The sequence below is a fragment of the Scleropages formosus genome, chromosome 17 (genome assembly GCF_900964775.1).
Source record: "Scleropages formosus chromosome 17, fSclFor1.1, whole genome shotgun sequence".
Taxonomy (NCBI): Eukaryota; Metazoa; Chordata; class Actinopteri; order Osteoglossiformes; family Osteoglossidae; genus Scleropages; species Scleropages formosus.
Genome location: NC_041822.1, coordinates 18357274 through 18375534, shown reverse-complemented (window position 1 = coordinate 18375534; position 18261 = coordinate 18357274). Strand labels below are relative to the sequence as shown.

The 18261-nt window shown below is 44.2% G+C and overlaps 1 protein-coding gene across 1 annotated transcript in view; it reads right to left on the bottom strand.

Moving 5' to 3' along the window:
* Positions 1 to 1699: 1699 nt before the first annotated feature.
* stpg2 (sperm-tail PG-rich repeat containing 2) overlaps positions 1700 to 18261 on the bottom strand; it is a 53442-nt gene continuing 36880 nt past the window's right edge. The window contains exons 11-14 of the mRNA XM_029259721.1: positions 9038 to 9206; positions 6540 to 6655; positions 2452 to 2569; positions 1700 to 1758 (exon numbers count right to left, since the gene is read on the bottom strand). Coding sequence (XP_029115554.1) covers positions 1700 to 1758; positions 2452 to 2569; positions 6540 to 6655; positions 9038 to 9206 — 462 coding nt within the window. The remainder of the gene's footprint in view (positions 1759 to 2451; positions 2570 to 6539; positions 6656 to 9037; positions 9207 to 18261) is intronic.

Genomic DNA, 18261 nt, shown 5'->3' with positions numbered 1-18261 from the left:
TTTATTTGATTTAATTAGCCCGCAGATGTAGGACGGACCGGTGTGATGAAAAGGTAAGGACGTGTGAGAAGGGACACATAAATAACGTGACCGTTCACAGGCCCAGAGTGCGGAATAACGGCCAGGGGCACGGGGGGAGGGGCGCAGCAGCAGCCAATTAGATTAAAAGGGTCCAGAGAACAATGGCGGTCTCATCTCGTGGCGACCTGGGGTACAACACATCGATTAAAGCTAAACGGATCCGTTTCCGTCGTCGGCATGTTGTTCCTCAGCGACTGGAACTGGCCTTAGCTACCGGTTTGAAAAACACAGCAGTTAAAGACTCCCCAACCCCCCCCCCCCCCCCCGCACTCTCCTCCACCACCACCACCACCTGGCCGTCCATTTATAGAAAACACGGTGCTGACCAAACCATCGTCGTTTCTATGCAGCCAATTTATTTATCAGAATTAGGAATTACAGGATGGGATGTCGGTGTGCCCTCTGAAGTTTGTTCCCTCTGTCAGTTCAACACACCATCGAAGCATCTCCCCGCAATGCTGGGGGAAGTTAAAGCAAGCGAAGCAGTCAAACAAAAGCCGTAGCAAAAAGCTACTCCACGGCCTCCTTTAAAATGGCTGGCTGATAAAAAGAAGGGAAGGAAACCCAATTACTTATCAGTGAAATGAGGGAAGCATTTCAGGAAACGTGGTGAACAACAGCGTCACGTAAAGCAGCTGTGAATAAAACTTAAAAAAAAAGAAGTTTGATTCCACCTACTGGCTCTGAGGAGAGCACTTCGCTTGGGTGACTCACTCCTTGTTGTTCTCCCCATTTGTGGAATAATTCTACTAGAGTTCTGCTGAAAGGAGCAGTAATTTCCAATCCAAGAATCTTCTGGAACTGCAAGGTGGGGTGTACATTAGAAGTGAAAGTACGACATTTTAAACTGAAACGCAATTATCATCATGCGTATTATGCATTCTTTGTATAGAACACGTGTGTCACTCCCTTTGCCTTATTAATAAGCCAGACCGGTGTCAGCGAGCAGAAATAGAGTTGGACTGCAGGGAACCGCTCCGGATCTTTAAGAACTATAGAGTTCTCAGGTGCAGAGATTTTGATGCCAGCAACTGGGTCAGCAATGGGCTCAGTGCCATTACAGCAGCCCAAACAGGAGATGAAGCCTAACGAAGAGGGCTGATTAATGTCTGCAAACGTGCCCATAAATGATGTACTTTTATCTGACTTCTGTCCTTGTTCCCCAGGCATCAGCAAATATCAACAAAGAGGGGGCTGATTTATGTAGAGTAGTGGGTGCATTTAGTTTGGTCACCTCATTTCACATTCATCCTTATCTGTGGCCAGTGCGGCCAGGACACAACAGAGAAGCAACAAACCAAGCGGTGTTTGTCATGGATGATAATGCTTCCTCTAAGTTCATTTGCAGGACCTGGTAGAGAGCAGGTGGTGGACTCTTTGCAATCATACCCCAATAAGATGATGTAGACTTCATTCTTTTGCTGCAGAAGACCGTGATGGCCGAAACCCATATGCTTAAGGTAGGAAGACAACGTTTGCTAATAACACCACTAACAACTTGACATTAACAAACTCTTTATTAGGTTCTCTTAAGGTTTTACTCCACATGCATAGATTCTTCTTATGTGCTATTTTGTTACATTAATTTAATATTCTTTATGTGCATTCTGCTATACTCTTATTTTGCATTAGGCTGCCGGATGTTCCAGAAGTTCGGGGTCACGAAGGGCAGCGTTCCTAAAAGTAGGTTAGAGGGTTGGGAAAGAGGGACCAGGGATGTTTGTCCTACTAAAAGAACAGCATAGTGCATACAAGCATATCAAAAGACTGAAGTGTTCAGGAGCTTGTTCATTACAGTATAATGGTAATATTTTGGGCATCAGTACATCAAGAAGGGCAACACCGAGAAGCACGAATAAAGGTTTGAAAATAAGTGTCAATGTCTTCTTCTTGAACAAGGACATTCACCGAGTCTAAGAATTTGGATTCAAATATTAAACAAATAATTGAAGCCTGCATTAACTTACATGCGCAGGTATGAGATCATTCAGTAGACAAATAACTAGTATTAGAAATTTGCTGATTATTTCTGCACGCTGATGTTGAGCTTGGCAGAAGAGATGAAGTACGGAAAACCAATCAAAAAGGGGCAAAGAAGGAAAGCTGATCACTTATTACATCACAGACTCAAAAAAAAAAATTTTTCTAAAGATTTCATTACACATTTTCACACCTTGGAAGTGACATTCTTATGAGAGTTACTCAAAGTATTTTGATTTAAATTCAGCACAGTTTTATTATCTGCTCCAAAAAGAGACAGAATGTAAGAGAGTTTCCAAAATAGTATGTGAAGGTCTCAGGAGGATCTATCCAACAGCCCTGCTTCTTAGGCCCAGTTATGGATTCCGTTTGCTGTTAGTCCTCTCCAACCGGCTGGCAGCTGCAGCCCGTGGGCGTGGGGGGTGCACGGGGTATGAGGCGCCAGAGGGTTGTCCAGGGTGACATTGAACGTTCTCTTCAGCACTGTGTCCACGAGTCCCCGGCTCAGCTGAAGGCGGAGGACAGAAGAATGAAGGCTGAAAGAATAGCTCAGCTATAATGAAACCGTCCACATCGAGATGTAATCACAGACATGAGGTGACACGGAAGCACAGCGGCATCCGCCACAATCATAAAGGCTCCTGTTTAATATCAGCCAGGTGACGGTGTCCCAGACAATTTGATTCCATCTCTGGGGTAGGTTACCCTTCTTTTTCCAGCCATGTCTTTTCACAGCTTTTTATTGCCGACATTCTAAATCACATGTCAACCCCAGCAAGTTTTCCAGTGTCCAAACCCTAAAAGAGACTAATTATACAGGTCACCACGTAGCACTTAAACATGTCTTGTATTAATGTCTTTTATTACTTGTCATTGATAAAACTGCTCCGAGTAGCTTGAAGCTTTGAACTGTGGTTGTGCATTTGGGCGAATGCCTAGTGTATATTACAGTTTGGCTTGGAGTCTGTTGGAGGACTCACACCCGAAGTTGGGCGAGGCTGATGAACCCTCCTTATTGGGGCACCTATGGACAAAAGGGGTAGTTGTGGGTAGCAAATTGCTGCTAAGAGCAATAAATACGAAAGCATAGTATTAGTGGACATTTGCATGCTTTGCATGTGATGATAGTCAGCCATAGGGGTTGGTCTAATACTTCCCTCTTGGAATTTCAGTGTTCAAAACTCCAGGTTTTCTATTAGAAATGTGAATACACAGCTTAAACAGATTAACATTCAGCTGTGAATTTCTGGCATGGAACTGTTGTACTCGGTGATGGACATTATACAACTCAGCATTCTGACCACTGAAGTTGGTAACAACCTCTTCACCGACTTTCAATTTTCTAGTATAGCCAACCGTCTCCTCCTACGCCCCAAGCCATCAACCCTTCAGTCCAAATCATCTCCCTGGAGAAGTCCATCAAGCTGCGGAGGAGTCCATCACGCTGCCACGATCTTATCCTACAATGGTATCTTTACTACCTCCCCCTCCTCTACTCCAAATGACCCTTAAAGGGTAAACAAGTAGATGCTGATCTTCACAAAGCCCACACATAATCCTCCTTTAAGACACAAGTACTGACATAATCACCCAGAAACAAGTGAGCTTACAGCCAATTTAATGACAAGGCACCAATTAAACATTTGTTTTGTTTTTTTTTTTATTTTTGTAATGGTATTTTCCCTGTGATTCTCAGAAACTGTGTTATATAGGCATCTAGTGAAGTCCAATATTGAAGAAAGGATATGAAATAGCAGAAATGGCAGAGCATTTTCTCCTTTATCATTTTACAATTTTTTTCTTTTCAGATATCCTTAGATGGTGGATCTGGGCACCTGTCTTCTGGAGCATCTCAGCATCTTTTAAGCTAATGCTGAGCAGTTGGCTAAGGGAGCAACAAGTCCTATTGAGCAATTCATTGGCAGTTGATCTAACACACTCTTTTGCTCTCAAGATGACCCTTGTAATTCATCAGCATAGAGGGATGCCGGCTGCTGGCATGTGAAGTGAGGCCTAGGCATCAGGCAGCATGGCTGCAGGGCTATAAATCAAAGATACCTCAAACAGCAGCTCAGAAACTATGTTATTGTTAATAACTGCCGACCTTTAAACTAGGGATGTTACCATTTTCAGTTAAACTTTTTGTGTAATCCATGAAGACCACTCTTTAAAGAGCTCTATTTCCCAAAGCTCTGGTGTGTAGGTTGAATTTAATTGTGGTATTTTAATTTCCTGTTGGAAATGTAGAAAGCCCTTGGCACTGCAGACCCAGGTCAGTGGGTATGTGCTAAAGGGATGACACGACACTCCTGGGGGAGAAGAAACGGAAATCCCAATGGGTTTGTTGTTCTTTCAAAATCTTTGTTGTTCTCCCTGAGTGGTTTGGCCTGACATTGGCCCAAGTGCTCAAGGGGAATCTGGAAGACCAAGAAGAGTAGCCTGCAACCATTTCAAAGACTGCTGCATGATGGGAGTTCAATGTACTATTATTGCTATCACTTATTTTTCTGCTGGCTAAGCATTCGATCCATGTTTGACTTGATGCGTTTATGTAACGCCTTCTAAGAGCTCTGCTTGTACTGGAGAAACTGAGTGTCAAGATGGAGCTGAAAAGCACAGCTGCAGTGTTCCACATGGGATTCAAAGTGAAAACCTTTCAGCCAAGTGCACCATCCATGGCAGCCATGCTGTTATGAGCCCCATTCAAAATGTGTCAGTACATCTCAAATGAAGGGGCTTGTCTGGTCTTTAAAGAGCTATCTAAAATGGGCTTTGAACCACTCACCACATGCTGTGGGCCTGCTTTCTCTAAGCATACCCCAACAGCCGTCACTAGGGCATTGGGCAATCGATCTGCTCGCGTGGGCTCAGACACAGAGGCAACCCCCGCCTGCTCGAGGTCAGAGCACCCGGATTCTGTACACATGGTAATGAGACACTCAGGGATTTACCACCAAGCAAGGGCACGGGGGGATGCGATCCTACAAGCTCTGCAGTAACTGACCCTGAAGAGAGCAGCCTTGGAGGCAAAAAGGAGCATCAAGCAAACTAAGTCAGAAAGAAAAATGGAGAAAGCAGAGAGAAATCACACATTCCTCAGCCACTGAGGGTACTGGTGCTTCCCATCAGGGAGAGAAGATAACCTGAAAGCAGGTAGGAACAGGGTGCTGCCCAGTATAGAAACAGCAGGTTGCAGGTTAGTGCTACAACCAGAGGTGGGATTCAGACCTGCAACCTTTGGGTCCAAAGATAGAAAATGTAACCACTATGCTACCAGCTGCCCTATCATTAGCCATTTGTCCAGTGCAAGATTCTGGTGAACCGGAGCCTGTCCTGGAAGAACAGAGTGTGAGACGGGTTACACCCTGAACGGTACATGAGTCCATTGCCAGGCAATCATAAGCATACACATACAGTAGGGGCAGTATAGAGCTATCAATTCACCTGAAACACATGCCTTTGGACTGTGGGAGGAAACCAGAGCACCTGAACTAAATGCAGGCAAACTCCAAAGAGACTGATCCAGATACAGATTTGTATTGCGTTGCAGAGCTCAGGTGCTGTGATGCACCAGCGCAACCAAAACTAGGTTGCACTGTTTATTCCACCGTTCATAACACGTACAATTCTGAATTACACACACACACATTTTCCGAACCGCTTGTCCCATACGGGGTCACGGGGAACTGCGCCACCGCGCCCCCCTACAATTCTGAATTAGATTTCTCTAAATAAAGATTTTTCTGGAATATTTAGTAGAAAACAGCAACATAATTGTTTTTCTGGTTTTGCTCTAAACAGAAAACCTTGTAAATGATTTTTGCTAAGGCTGTTTTTACATGAAGGGGGATGCAGTGGCGCAGTGGGTTGGACCAGCTCCTGCTATCTGGTGGGTCTGGGGTTTGAGTCCCGCTTGGACCGCCTTGTGGTGGACTGGTGTCCCGTCCTGGGTGTGTCCCCTCCCCTTCCAGCCTTGCGTCCTGTGTTTCCGGGTTAGGCTTTGGCTCCCTGCGACCCCGTATGGGACAAGCAGTTTCAGATGGTGTGTGTGTGTCTGTGTGTGTGTGTGTTTTTTCTTTTTTACATGAAAACAAACATGGAGCATGTCTTCAAGAGCACTGTTTAAAAAATTCTGGATCCATTTATGGGATTCTGAGTTTCTGGCTGTGACTCCCATGTATGGCCCTGTTTATGGCCATATATAAATGACACCCATGTATGGCTCACTCCAGCCCCAACATTTGATAGGTAAATAGGTGTAGTTTCCTCGAATAGACACCTACTCATCCCTCTGCAGGACTATAAAGACTAAAATTAAATCTTTCATTAGACAAATACTTTAATTCCTCAACAGAAAATGTATCTTGGGTTCCTCAGTATCTTAAAGCTTCATTGTATATTTCCCTCTCCTATACCGCTGGACCAGGACAGGATCAACTCAGGAGAACCGTGCTCATGAGCGAAGTAGCCAAAGTTACCTTGTAAGTGCCTGGGCCAGGGGTCTCATCTCTCGGGCCTCCGAAGCGGACCTCCCGCGACACCATCAGCGCCAGGTTTGGGCTGGATTTGGTGGCAGGACTGTACTGTCCCGGCCCTGAGTGAGTGAGCGGGAGAGGGAGGGAAGGAGAGAAGGAGAGAGAGGAGGTACGGCTGGACGAGCCTGGCAAGCAGCTGTCACGCATAGCGCTATGTCCGAGCGCCCACTGCTGACATGACAAAAATACATTCACGGTAAAGGACGGCAGGGAGCACAAGGAAGAAGGTAACCGTTTAATCAAGCCACACCCTGAGTGAGAAACTGACATTTACAAGGTGGTTTGTGGGGGTGGGGGTGGGGGTTGCAATGCCCTATTAAATTTTAATGAGTGAATTAAAGAGGTGAGCCTGGGGGTTCCCACACAAGGACTCCCTGAGGGAGATTCAAATGTGTGCCTGTACCACGCACCGCCCCCCCACCCCCCCACCCCCCCAGCCCCACCTTCCTTCCCTTCAGCTACTACACAGCTGCTCGCTCCCGCAGAAGTCCTGATTGCTTCTCAGGTTGCGCCAAGTCCCCAGTTGTGGCGTCTCACCTGCAACGCCCAGTCCTCGGGGCCCCCATTATATTATTGGCCTCCCAATGAAAAGGAGGGGTGGGGTGTACAAAAACGCTGAATTGCTTAAATTTATTCTAATCAACTCGACGCAAGCGACATGACTGAGGCAAAGCAGCGAACCGAGGGTGAAATGATATTCTGGAATGCAAATGAAACGGCGCGGGGCGCAACTACCTTGCAGTGTGTTTGAGAACATGCTTCGCAAACATTCAGATCCATTTATATGCTAATATAGCTTTTGTGAGGGTCCGAACTGAGATTCTGTGGTGACGGGGAGGCATAAATCATCCAAAGAATTAATTAATTTATCAATTTTGAAACATTTCTCTTTTTTTTGCCAGCGGAGGCTTTATTGGTGTAAATATTTGGTTAAGCGCACAAGGAGATTGCCTGGGAAATTGAGTCCTGTCGACATAATGCGAGTTCGCTCCAGGCGGTAAACACGCTCCGAGTGGCAACGAGACACCGCTCTGGCTGTCGTCAGGTGGGTCCGCACTGAGGGTCCCAGCATCCCACCACAACCAGCCACACAACCGCGTATTATTCATTTATTACATTAATCCAATAACACACTCCTGTGTTTTATCCAACTGCCTGTGTCTGCACATGTACGTACACCGGGCTGGATTTTGCCACACTGGCTGTATAGATTGCTCAAAATAGATGTGTCAGCCAAAGAAATTAAATGTTGACGCTGACGCGGTACGATAACAGGGCAAAATCTTTCGTGAAAAATGCATTTAGAAAGCAGAAACACTGAGTCATCCAGTAAGATTCAGCAAGATGAAAGTGACAAGATGAGGGAGTGAAACAATTCAAAAAAAGCTGAAAGTTAAAAAAGAAAAAAAAAGAAAAAAAAAAAACACGCATCCTACACCGATCATATTACAATTTCATGTTCCTGCTAAAGAAAAAAAACAATACAATAACCATAAACAACAGAAGAATATAGACACCAATAATGTAGATGTCAAGAACAGGAAACAAACTTAATAGTGCAGCAAGAACTTATAAAAAGGATGCAAACAATAATGCAAAAAGTAAATTCCTATGATGGAACAGCAAGTCAGAGGAAGCTTGAAAAGCTCAAGCTGAGACGTAAGATATTCTGAGACCCACTAAGGAGTAAATTGAGGATTGACCCGAACTGAGGACTCAGGAATTATTTAGATGTGAAGGCATGCAGGGAATTTCCAGCGAGCTTCCTCAACCGAATTAACCTCATAACACCCAACCAATTCGTGAACTGCGCACAAAACCTAGTTCATTTCCTGCAAGTTTTAATTAAATGAGAGCAGAACTGTAATGGTCGTCATAGGTGTACAAAAAAATTGCATCTGCAAATGTCACGCTACAAGTTTCATTTATCAAAAACTCTGCCACAATAATTTTGCGTTATCAGGCAGCTAAAGAAATTAAACACAAGTTGGCGGTTGTAAAGCAATATGAAATTGTCTGCTTGGCAAGGCTGTGATCCCAATCAAACTCCAGAGGGGACACGCTGACATGAGGAATCCCCTTCTTAGAACACACTCTTCCACTGAATTGCCCAGTGAATCCCCCCTTTCTCTTGCCCCACTGGGAAGCTTTAAGAGATACACTATTCTGACAGCCCAGTGATTCTGGATCTACGGTTTTTACCCTCTGATTCTCATGGCAATGGCATTTAGAAAGAGGTATATCTCTGACAAGGCCAGTAAGGTGATTCTCTGTGTCATACCTTTCCACTGATATTTCAACAGAAAATTACAGGTCTTCCCCAGCAACAATAGGCTAGAAATTGCACTGTTAAACCCACAGAATGTTTGTTGTTTAACATAAGAGTCTAGAAGAAGGAGAACTGGTCTGCTGGGGAGAGAGGTGGTCTGGGTTCAATGTACCTGGAATATCTGGGTTGGAGCAGTGGAAGGAGGAACTTCTGGGGGCCGTGCTCAGAAAGGAGCCCTGCCGTTTCCTTGCGCCTTTGTTTCTTGGCGGTAAGTAGGAGCTCCGTCCACGTGTCTTCTCAAACGACTCTTGAACGTTGTAGGAGCTGGGAGGAGGTGTGTCCTGTGGAAAGGGCAGGAGCTGCTTGGTGAGGAAACTGTACTTGGCAGTTGTCTTGTGGCTCTGACACCATCCATAACCCAAATACATTCAGCGTGTCTGTCTTCTCACTGGCGGTCATACACAAGTGTGTGAATTGTGTAATCTGGTTACACCGGAGGGTAGTGTTCATTACTGGTTCTAGTTTCAACACCAGAAGACCCTAGATGTAAATTCTAGGTTTTACATTTCAGCAGACCCCAGTATTTAAGCGTTGATGGACGACGCACATACAATAATAAATGAACAGCTGTGCAGTTGTTCCTGCGGACAAGTACTGTAATGGCAATAAAGAATAAAAACTTCATGCCTTTGTGTTACACCCTTCACTACAGCACCAAAAGCAGATGTGGTCCACATCTGTGTTGTACTTGTGAGCAGTCCAACATCCAGGCCAAATCTGGGGAAGGAAAGTACAACAGAGCCAGCATACCTTACCAAGGAACACATGCAAGGAGAAACTGTGAGAGTGCCTAAAACAAGAGGCACGGCTCATAATTCTACCACCTCACCCACTCAACGCTTCATACAGACCACAAGTTCTTTAAATCTATTTGGCAAAGTCATCCACTTTATTGGTCAGCTCCTTCTGGAGGAATAGCCAATCAGAATTGCTGCTTGAGCATTTCTCTGCCCTTATTGGTCAGCTTTTCGTACAGGGCACAGCCAATCATAGACTCAGCTGAGCCCTCCAACCGCATTTTTGTTCAGCAGCCTGCATAAGGCAAAGCCAATCAGTGTATTCATCAGTAATTAATAGGTAAGTAACCCCAAGCTTGTCCAGTACAGGGTCACAGTGGTCCAGAGCCTATCACGGAATCAAAGGGTGCGAAACAGGGTACATCCTGGACAGGATGTCAGTCCCTCACAGTGCAGTCATTCACTCACATTTACTGAAACTACAGTCAATGTAGAGTCTCCAGTTTACTCGAAACACGTGTCTTTGGAGCGTGGCAGGAAATTGGAGCACCCAGAGGAATCCCACGTGAATGCAGGGAGAACGTGCAGCTCCTTACAGACTGATTTGGACTGAAACCCATGTCTGATCCCACAGCCTATCGGCTGTGAGGCATGAGCACTACCCAAGGCCCCCAGCAACCTAAAAACGTGGCCGTTGCCCAGAGGTATAGCCAGCTGAACACTCCATGCACCTACATAACTGGTCAGCTCTTTCAATTAGGGTTAGCCAGTACATATAGCCAGCTGGACATGCCGTTCACATTGATGGTCAGTCCTTTCAGGATGTTACACCTCTGCTTCAGAACTCACACCAGCTGGGTGATCAGCAGCACTATCAGATTTTTCCTGAATAAGAAAAGCTTCCAAAAAAACTTTACATTTCAAAAATGGTTGCACTTCAAGCATATTCTCTCAGCCAGGTTGTGGTGTAGGAAGTGTTTGCTTTTCTCTCCAGGAAACAAGACAGTCCATTCCTGGACTGGTTTAGAGCCTCCTTTAGAACCATCATTTAATGTGCATCACAGTCAGTGACAGAGTGAACATTGAAACAGCTGCTAAATGATAACAATTCTGACACATCCCAATAGTATATTTACTCGCTAAAAAATAATTAACATCAAAGACATTCCAGCAGCAATTTGCTAATGACATGTCATTTCATAGCCATTTCACAGGCAGAATGCTTTCATAAAGCCGCTATTCTATGGATTTTATTTGTTAATTAAAGTACGTGTATGATGTACGATAGACATCAAGGAAGCTGGTTCATACTTTAGTTTAGACGTTCATTTAAATTCAGCATATCAGTCAATATCAGCTACTGTATTACAAATAAAGCATAATATCATTATAAACTATTTACTTGTGAGAGGTGCAATTAAAAGGCGCAGAAAATCAATGTGACCCCCGTTGAATAATACCACTTCAGTGCAGTTGCAACAGCTGTTAGAAACCTCTCAAGCTACCGCTATCAGAGGCGCTTGTAATCAGCAGCCCTGATTATGATAGGGCTTCCAAGCAATACGCAGAAAAACCGCGGCAGTAGTCAAAGATAGGAGCGCTAATCCCCGCAGAGGCTACAAATGTTGGCTAACACGGGATGTTAATTACTTGCTAAACACAATGTAAACACGTGAATGTCAGCGGCTTGTTTGCGGTTTGAAAAACAACGTTTCTGAGTGACAAACAGCATTTTTTTCCTTGGGTTCCACAAACTCTTTAGAGCGCACGCACGAGTCGCGGGCCATTTCGGGAGTCTTCGTTCTAGTCCGCAGCGTTTGTGCTGGTTTCGACTCCAGTCTTTTTATTTGCCTTAATTGGTTTGGTTAATGTTTGAACGTTCTTCTGGCAGTCGCCTCAGGTGTTCTTGATGTATTTTCTCTTCCTTTTCTCTTTTTTCAGGCAATTTATGAAGGAAAATGCCATCATTCAAACACACCGAGGATGCCCCATTCCCTCCTACTTGGGCAGAATCATACTTAACGTAAGTACCTTCTTGTGCCCTTTCGTTTGATTTCGAGCTATTCTTCTCAGAATACCATCACGTGAGAGCGGGCCTCAGGCCTCGATCCAAGCCCCTCTCCCATTCAGTCACTACCCATTCTTCGGCGCATGTCCACCAAAACCTCCGTCAAACTCATACTGGCGTCAACATCCATCGCTGACACCAATAATGGCTAGGAAGATTGAGAAAACCTTTACTTCATCCTTGACCTTGAGGATCAATTATTCATTATTTTGTACAGTTCAGTGTTCTCACTGATGACTGATAAACAGAGGGGCCACAGGGATCGACATGCATGGATATTACATTTTCAATATATAATGACCTCCTGCTTCTCCGCAAACTCTAGTACCAGCAGACTGCAGGTAACACTGCGCATTGTCCGCATTGCTGTTTTCCAAAACTCTAAACATTGCACCCCACCTAATATGGTACTGATGCTAGAAAAACATCCCCACTGGGCACAATGAGAGCCAGAGCAACATATTCAATTTATTACACCACACGCTAGAGTGTACTCGTTTCTTATTCGTACAGCTTGCAACGCATGCGGTCTTGTGTTCCAGCCATTGTAAAGGAATCTTAATCGTTTCATTCTAAATGTCAGAATAAATCTGCAACCACTTTAGATCATTTACATAAAGTATTAACTATATCTTCATTTGCAAATTTTGGCAACTTGTACTTTATTTATGCAGTGAAATGGACTGCTCTGAGAGGATGCTGGTTTGAATAAAAGCCCAATGCAGTGAGGCCTCTGGAAATGAGAGATGAGTGCCTGTTACGGACAGTAACCGGACACTTTGGCAACAACGGACACCCATTTTGAATGATACTAGATTATGTGCACGTTTGATCTGCCATAGCTACAAAAAAAAAAAGCACCCATAAAAAGTACCCATTCCATACGCTCCATCAAGAGGAAGAGCCCATTTATCACTCTGTGGCGACAGAAAGTACCCATTATACAGTGTGCTGTAGCTGCAGGACACACAAGTTTTTCATGCCATGGTACTGTGGTTCTTCTAATAGCTCTTCCGGTTTTTTAATGCATTTTTGTGTTACTTTTTCAGCAGAAATGAGCATCAGCATTGATCCTGCAGCACAGTGTGGTTCTGCAGGTCAAGGCCCAGTTGCCTTTCTGCTTGCTGCTGCCTTTGCCGTGCCGTTAACGCACAGCGCCGAGCAGCAGCTGAGGATGACGAAAAACGGTGATGTAGCAAATCAATCGGAGGAAGCTGGGAGAAAGAGCCAGCTCAGTCATTTCCGTGAGTTGCCGGGACACCTGCGGCAGCTGGGGACCGCCTCCGTTCGAAGGGCCGCGTCAGCGAGCTTAAGCGCCACAATAAAACCCAACGCGGCATTCGTCACCGAACCGCCGGAGACGTGACGCTTTTGAGTAATGCATTTGATTATGCCGCGCCATCGGCCTCTTTTGTCGGCAACAGGCACAGCTCCGATAGCAGAAAATGTGAAATGTGTCAGCCAGCATATTTACATTTTGATTTACTGTCCCCATTTAGCATCCATTACTGGGCTGTCACATTTAAAAACATCATTTTTTTTTACCTAGCCAAAAAAAAAAAAAAAAAAAAAGGAAAAAAAAACCTGAAACAAAATCACAGTTTTATGTTCTCTTTTTCTAAAGTCACTTGTCTTCACTCTGGGTCCTCATTGCCTCTCCTTAATCTAATCACTCCTCCTTTTTATAGTGCCCTCAGGACTGGAAACCACTGAGACACAGTTATGCTGAGCTGAGCCCAGATACAGACGTTCTTGTATAAAACATGTTCTTCCTGTATAAATGAATGAAATTAAATGGAAGTGTTGCTGTGTCTTGTGGGGCAGCCGTGCCTGTTGGAAGCAGAAGCCCAGCTGAACGGCACGGATCTTTTCGGAGTAATAAGGCGCGGGGCTGCGCATCAGTGAGGCTGCTGTTCTGACGGCTCAACTCCAAACCAGAACCCAGAACTGAAGCAACTTCGGCGGTGCCCCCTGCAGGTCTTTCTGGAACTGCAGCAGCTGTGCCCAGCACACACCTCTGCCAGGTACACACGCCTCCGTCGGCGGCAGCCGAAGTCGCACGTGCATTAACTGTCCTCGGGTTGAGAATAATGGGAATGGGGCAGGTGGTAGGGGTGGGGATTTTACCCCATCCACCACAGATGCAGGTTGCCTAGGGGTATATAACCTCTTTAGCACCGTTGTCCCTGGAGGTAACCAAAAGCACCTCAATTACCCAGAATGTCAGAGGCGACTTGTGGCACATTATGATGCATGGTGGCAGCACACAGAGGCCTTTATGTTACCCTCTGGAAAAAGACACAGTTACCCCCCAGGAGGTAATTACCCCTGGGTTAAATACCTCTTTTAGCTATAACGCTTTGCTGTTAAATCACATACTTCCAGATCATAACTCGGTTACACAAATGATATGTTTTATTCTAGGTATATTATTCAGATAAGGGTATCTATCAAGTAACTGCCTCCTGTTGATACTTATTTAGTCCAGAAAATCATTTCCACATTTCCATCCAGTCTCAAATATTGCTTGTGATAACAGAGATAATGTGGAGCTGCATATGGCATGAAACCAATTCCGAAAATGTCTCATTTTCCGTCAACACCTTAGATTTAATTACAAACAAGTCACATTTACAAAAAAGGCCAAATCACAGGTGTCAGCCTCAGTTCCTGGCAGGCGGTCTGCATGCAGGTCTCTGTTCCAGCCTATGCCATTAATAATTACCGTCATCATTCAGATTCTCTATTTTTAATGATTAAGTTCATTGGAAGACTACTGCTATTTTTCAGTATATATACAAAGCCACCACAGTGCAATGCCGAAGACTGAGAGAAGCGCTTGTACAAACTGGTAGAGAGATGAAAAGGACGGTGCTGTTAATGGAGTCCTGTCGTGGGGCAGAAGAGAACGGCACACACTGGGAGGCACCCGACGCAGGAGGAGGGATGGTACGAGACAAGTACAGCAACAAGAAGTGCCACAAAGAAAGAGAAAAACAGGATACGAAACTCAGCTTACAAAGAACTAACCGCTGGAGTCCTTGCCTACCAAGCCATAGAATTTAATTTAATTAGAAGAAAAATATTTAGCAAAAAAACAATCATACACATTGTTGAAAAGTAGATGTAAGTAAGGGGGCTTTTTTCCCCTCCTACTATCATCATTTTATATACACAAACACATATAATGATGATGGGGGAGCTTCCATACTTACACCTATATGTAATTTTTCTTTATACATATACACAGTGTGTATGTGTATATGTACTGTGTGTGTATATATATATATATGGGGGGTACAGTGGCGTAGCGGGTTTGGCCGGTGCCTTGCTGTGTGGTGGGTCTGGAGCTCGAGTCCTGCTAGGGGTGTGCAGCAGCCCTGTCTTTCTCCCTGTGTTTGCCTCCCCCACCATGCAGAGGACAGACCTGGCAACCCACCTCTGTTCCTCCCTTGACTTGCCTTGGAAACCATGTGAGTGGTTGCTATGAGTCAGCACCTTGCATGCATGCATGCATATTATTTCTTTATTTTATTTTTTTTATTTATTTAATTATTTATTTCTTGGGGGATGCGGTGGCGCAGTGGGTTGGACCACAGTCCTGCTGTTTGGTGGGTCTGGGGTTCGAGCCCCCCTTGGGGTGCCTTGCGACGGACTGGCGTCCCGTCCTGGGTGTGTCCCCTCCCCCTCCGGCCTTACGCCCTGTGTTGCCAGGTAGGCTCGGGTTCTCCGCGACCCCGTATGGGACAAGCAGTTCTGAAAATGTGTGTGTGTGGGTGTGTGTGCGTGTGTGTTTATTTATTTATATTTATCCTCTTTTTTTTTTTTTTTTTTTTTTTTGGTCCCCTCCCACAAGCGCTACCAGACAAGTGCCATTTATAAGAAAACAGGAGCCAATCAGGATGCTAACTAGGTACCAGCCTGCTGCAGAGTGACCGCCAGGCAGAAAGCCAATCACCCACCCCACCAGCTGCTCTCACCCAGGCTGATCAAAGGGGTCTGATTGGCCACAGCTGAGCGAAATCACAGAAACACAGAGGGCTGCGACCCTGCTGGCCCAAAGAGGTGTCTTTAGGGGAAGCCCTGTAACCCCACGTGGTTGGGAGGCAAGCTGTAGATGATGGCAAGAGCATGATGCTCCAGGAACCCAGAGGCACTCATAAGTGCCCATACATTCCGCTCAGGAGGAAACACAGTTTATTTCTCCCGCCAGCCGCCCAGGAAACACACACATAATCAGGACGCTAAAATCAATTTTACATCTCATTTCTGACCCTGCAGTAGTTCAACTTCTGCCATATGACTATATTTCTTACTGAAATTTGGTCTGAGTGACAACAGTCCCTGACTTCTTTGCTAGTCCTTTGAAACTCTACAGGAGTTTTTGTAAAAGAATCAAATTGAGAAGATTTTAAACAGGAGCAATCAATTAGTCAGGATGAGGTTATTAGTCAGGATGAGTCAGAATTACCATTGGGATGATAAAATCCCCCAAATACATACTTCTATTGCAGTTTTTGACAGAGAACTAGGCAGAAAAGCAGACTTTGCCATCTAGTTATTGATTCGTACTTTGCTATATACCCTTACCATGGTTTAGAAGGCTAATGCATTCCTATAAATTCTTTATGAATGGAACTCTGTTAATGTGCTATAAATTGGGTTTGTAACTCTAAGCTCCCCAAAATCACCCATTCCCCAACATAAATGATCACGGGGTTATTTAAACAGGGACAAGCTCAAGGCTCCAAAAAGACACTGGACACTACAACAGGGCTTTTACTGTCTTGGAGACAAACGTGTTAAATTTGTAATATGACAAAATATCATATTACTCACAGAAATATACAAACATAACCAAAAACATGAATTTGGAACTGCAATTAAAAATTAAAGCTCTGCATGATCACTGCTGGAGATGCTTATCAGCCTTCTTCACCTCTTCAGGAGTTCACCAAGTTTACTTTTCTTCATTCTCAATATAAGGAAGCTACATAATGATTAAAAACGTGGTGAACAGTAGAGTTATAACAGATTACTTCCCAGTACTTTCACTGTTATGGTTTCTCCACCAGACAGCATGTGCTACATACGATTTGTGAGAAAACAATGTAATATATAATAATTAAAACAAAAGTTTAGATATGCCATTGAATGATTCACAAGAATCAAATACTGTACAAATAACACAGAAAAAATTATTTCACTTTCTTTCGCTTATGGGAGGATTATGTGCAGCGATGTGGATATTTGAAAAATGACATATCCGAAAGTGTCTCTGATGACTCTTTCGGTGTATTGCCCTGCTTCGTGAAGAATTGTTTTTTAAACATTTTTACCATTAAGACATCCTTTGCAACTGTGGGAAGAAGACTAAATTGAATTCAAAGAAAAAAAGTTCATAAAAACATCTTTTCATAAATAAAGGGCATGGGTGTGATAGCTATTGATCTTGTAGGCATAGAACAAAAATGATAACCGTTAAAAAAGCAGCATTAAGTGAAATTCCACAGCATGCCATCTATAAGAAAGCATAAAATGGGATATTTTATTTTAAAATAAATGCTAACATGTATTTTCTGTATCCTCAGTAGAGATCTACTAGTAGAGTATATTAAAATCATTGTTTTGTTACACGTAGAGAAAAGCACTATACTGTTAAACGCTGAGAGAATTACTCCTTTTGTTCTGTTTTCACTGGATTTTAATTTGTCGGTAAATAGGTTTCTTTCACAGCTGCCAGTCCGCCTAAAACACCATGATTTCTGAGGAATGCAAGCTAACAACAAGAAAGGCACTCCGGTGTGCTCCCCTACAAAACATTTATTTCACTCACATGATAGGAAAAGTACAAAACAAAAATGGTAACACACGAATCTATATTTCCGTCAATTTCCACAAATTGCGTCACTCTTGGATCATTGATACCGTATGTTCACCTATGACTGCTCTTAAGGAAGATATCAGCATTTCATTGTTATTGTAAGAAGTGGGAAACATGGTAGTTAAAGACACGGGTCTATGGCTTAAAGGTACCTCACCCGGATTTTGGAAATAAAATAATCAGTTGTATAACTAGAAGAAAATTGCAAATCACTTTGAGTAACTCACACACTGTCTGAACCGCTTGTCCCATGTGGGGTTGCGGGGAGCTGGAGCCCAACCCGGCAACACAGGACATAAGGCTGGAGGGGAAGGGGACACACCCAGGATGGAACACCAGTCCGTCGCAAGGCACCCCAAGTGGGACTTGAACCCCAGACCCACCGGAGAGCAGGACCCGGTCCAACCCACTGCACCACCGCGCCCCCCCTACTTTGAGTAACTGTGGAATCTATTTATTAACAAAATGATATAATAGAATAAATATTATAAAATGACTGTTCCAATTCAGTATGACCACATTATACATCCAATAACCATTTATCCAGCGCAGGGCTGCCATGGTCAGGAACCTATCCCAAGACCACAAGTTACAAGCTAGGATACATCCTGGACAAGATGACAGTCCATCACTCACTCACACACACA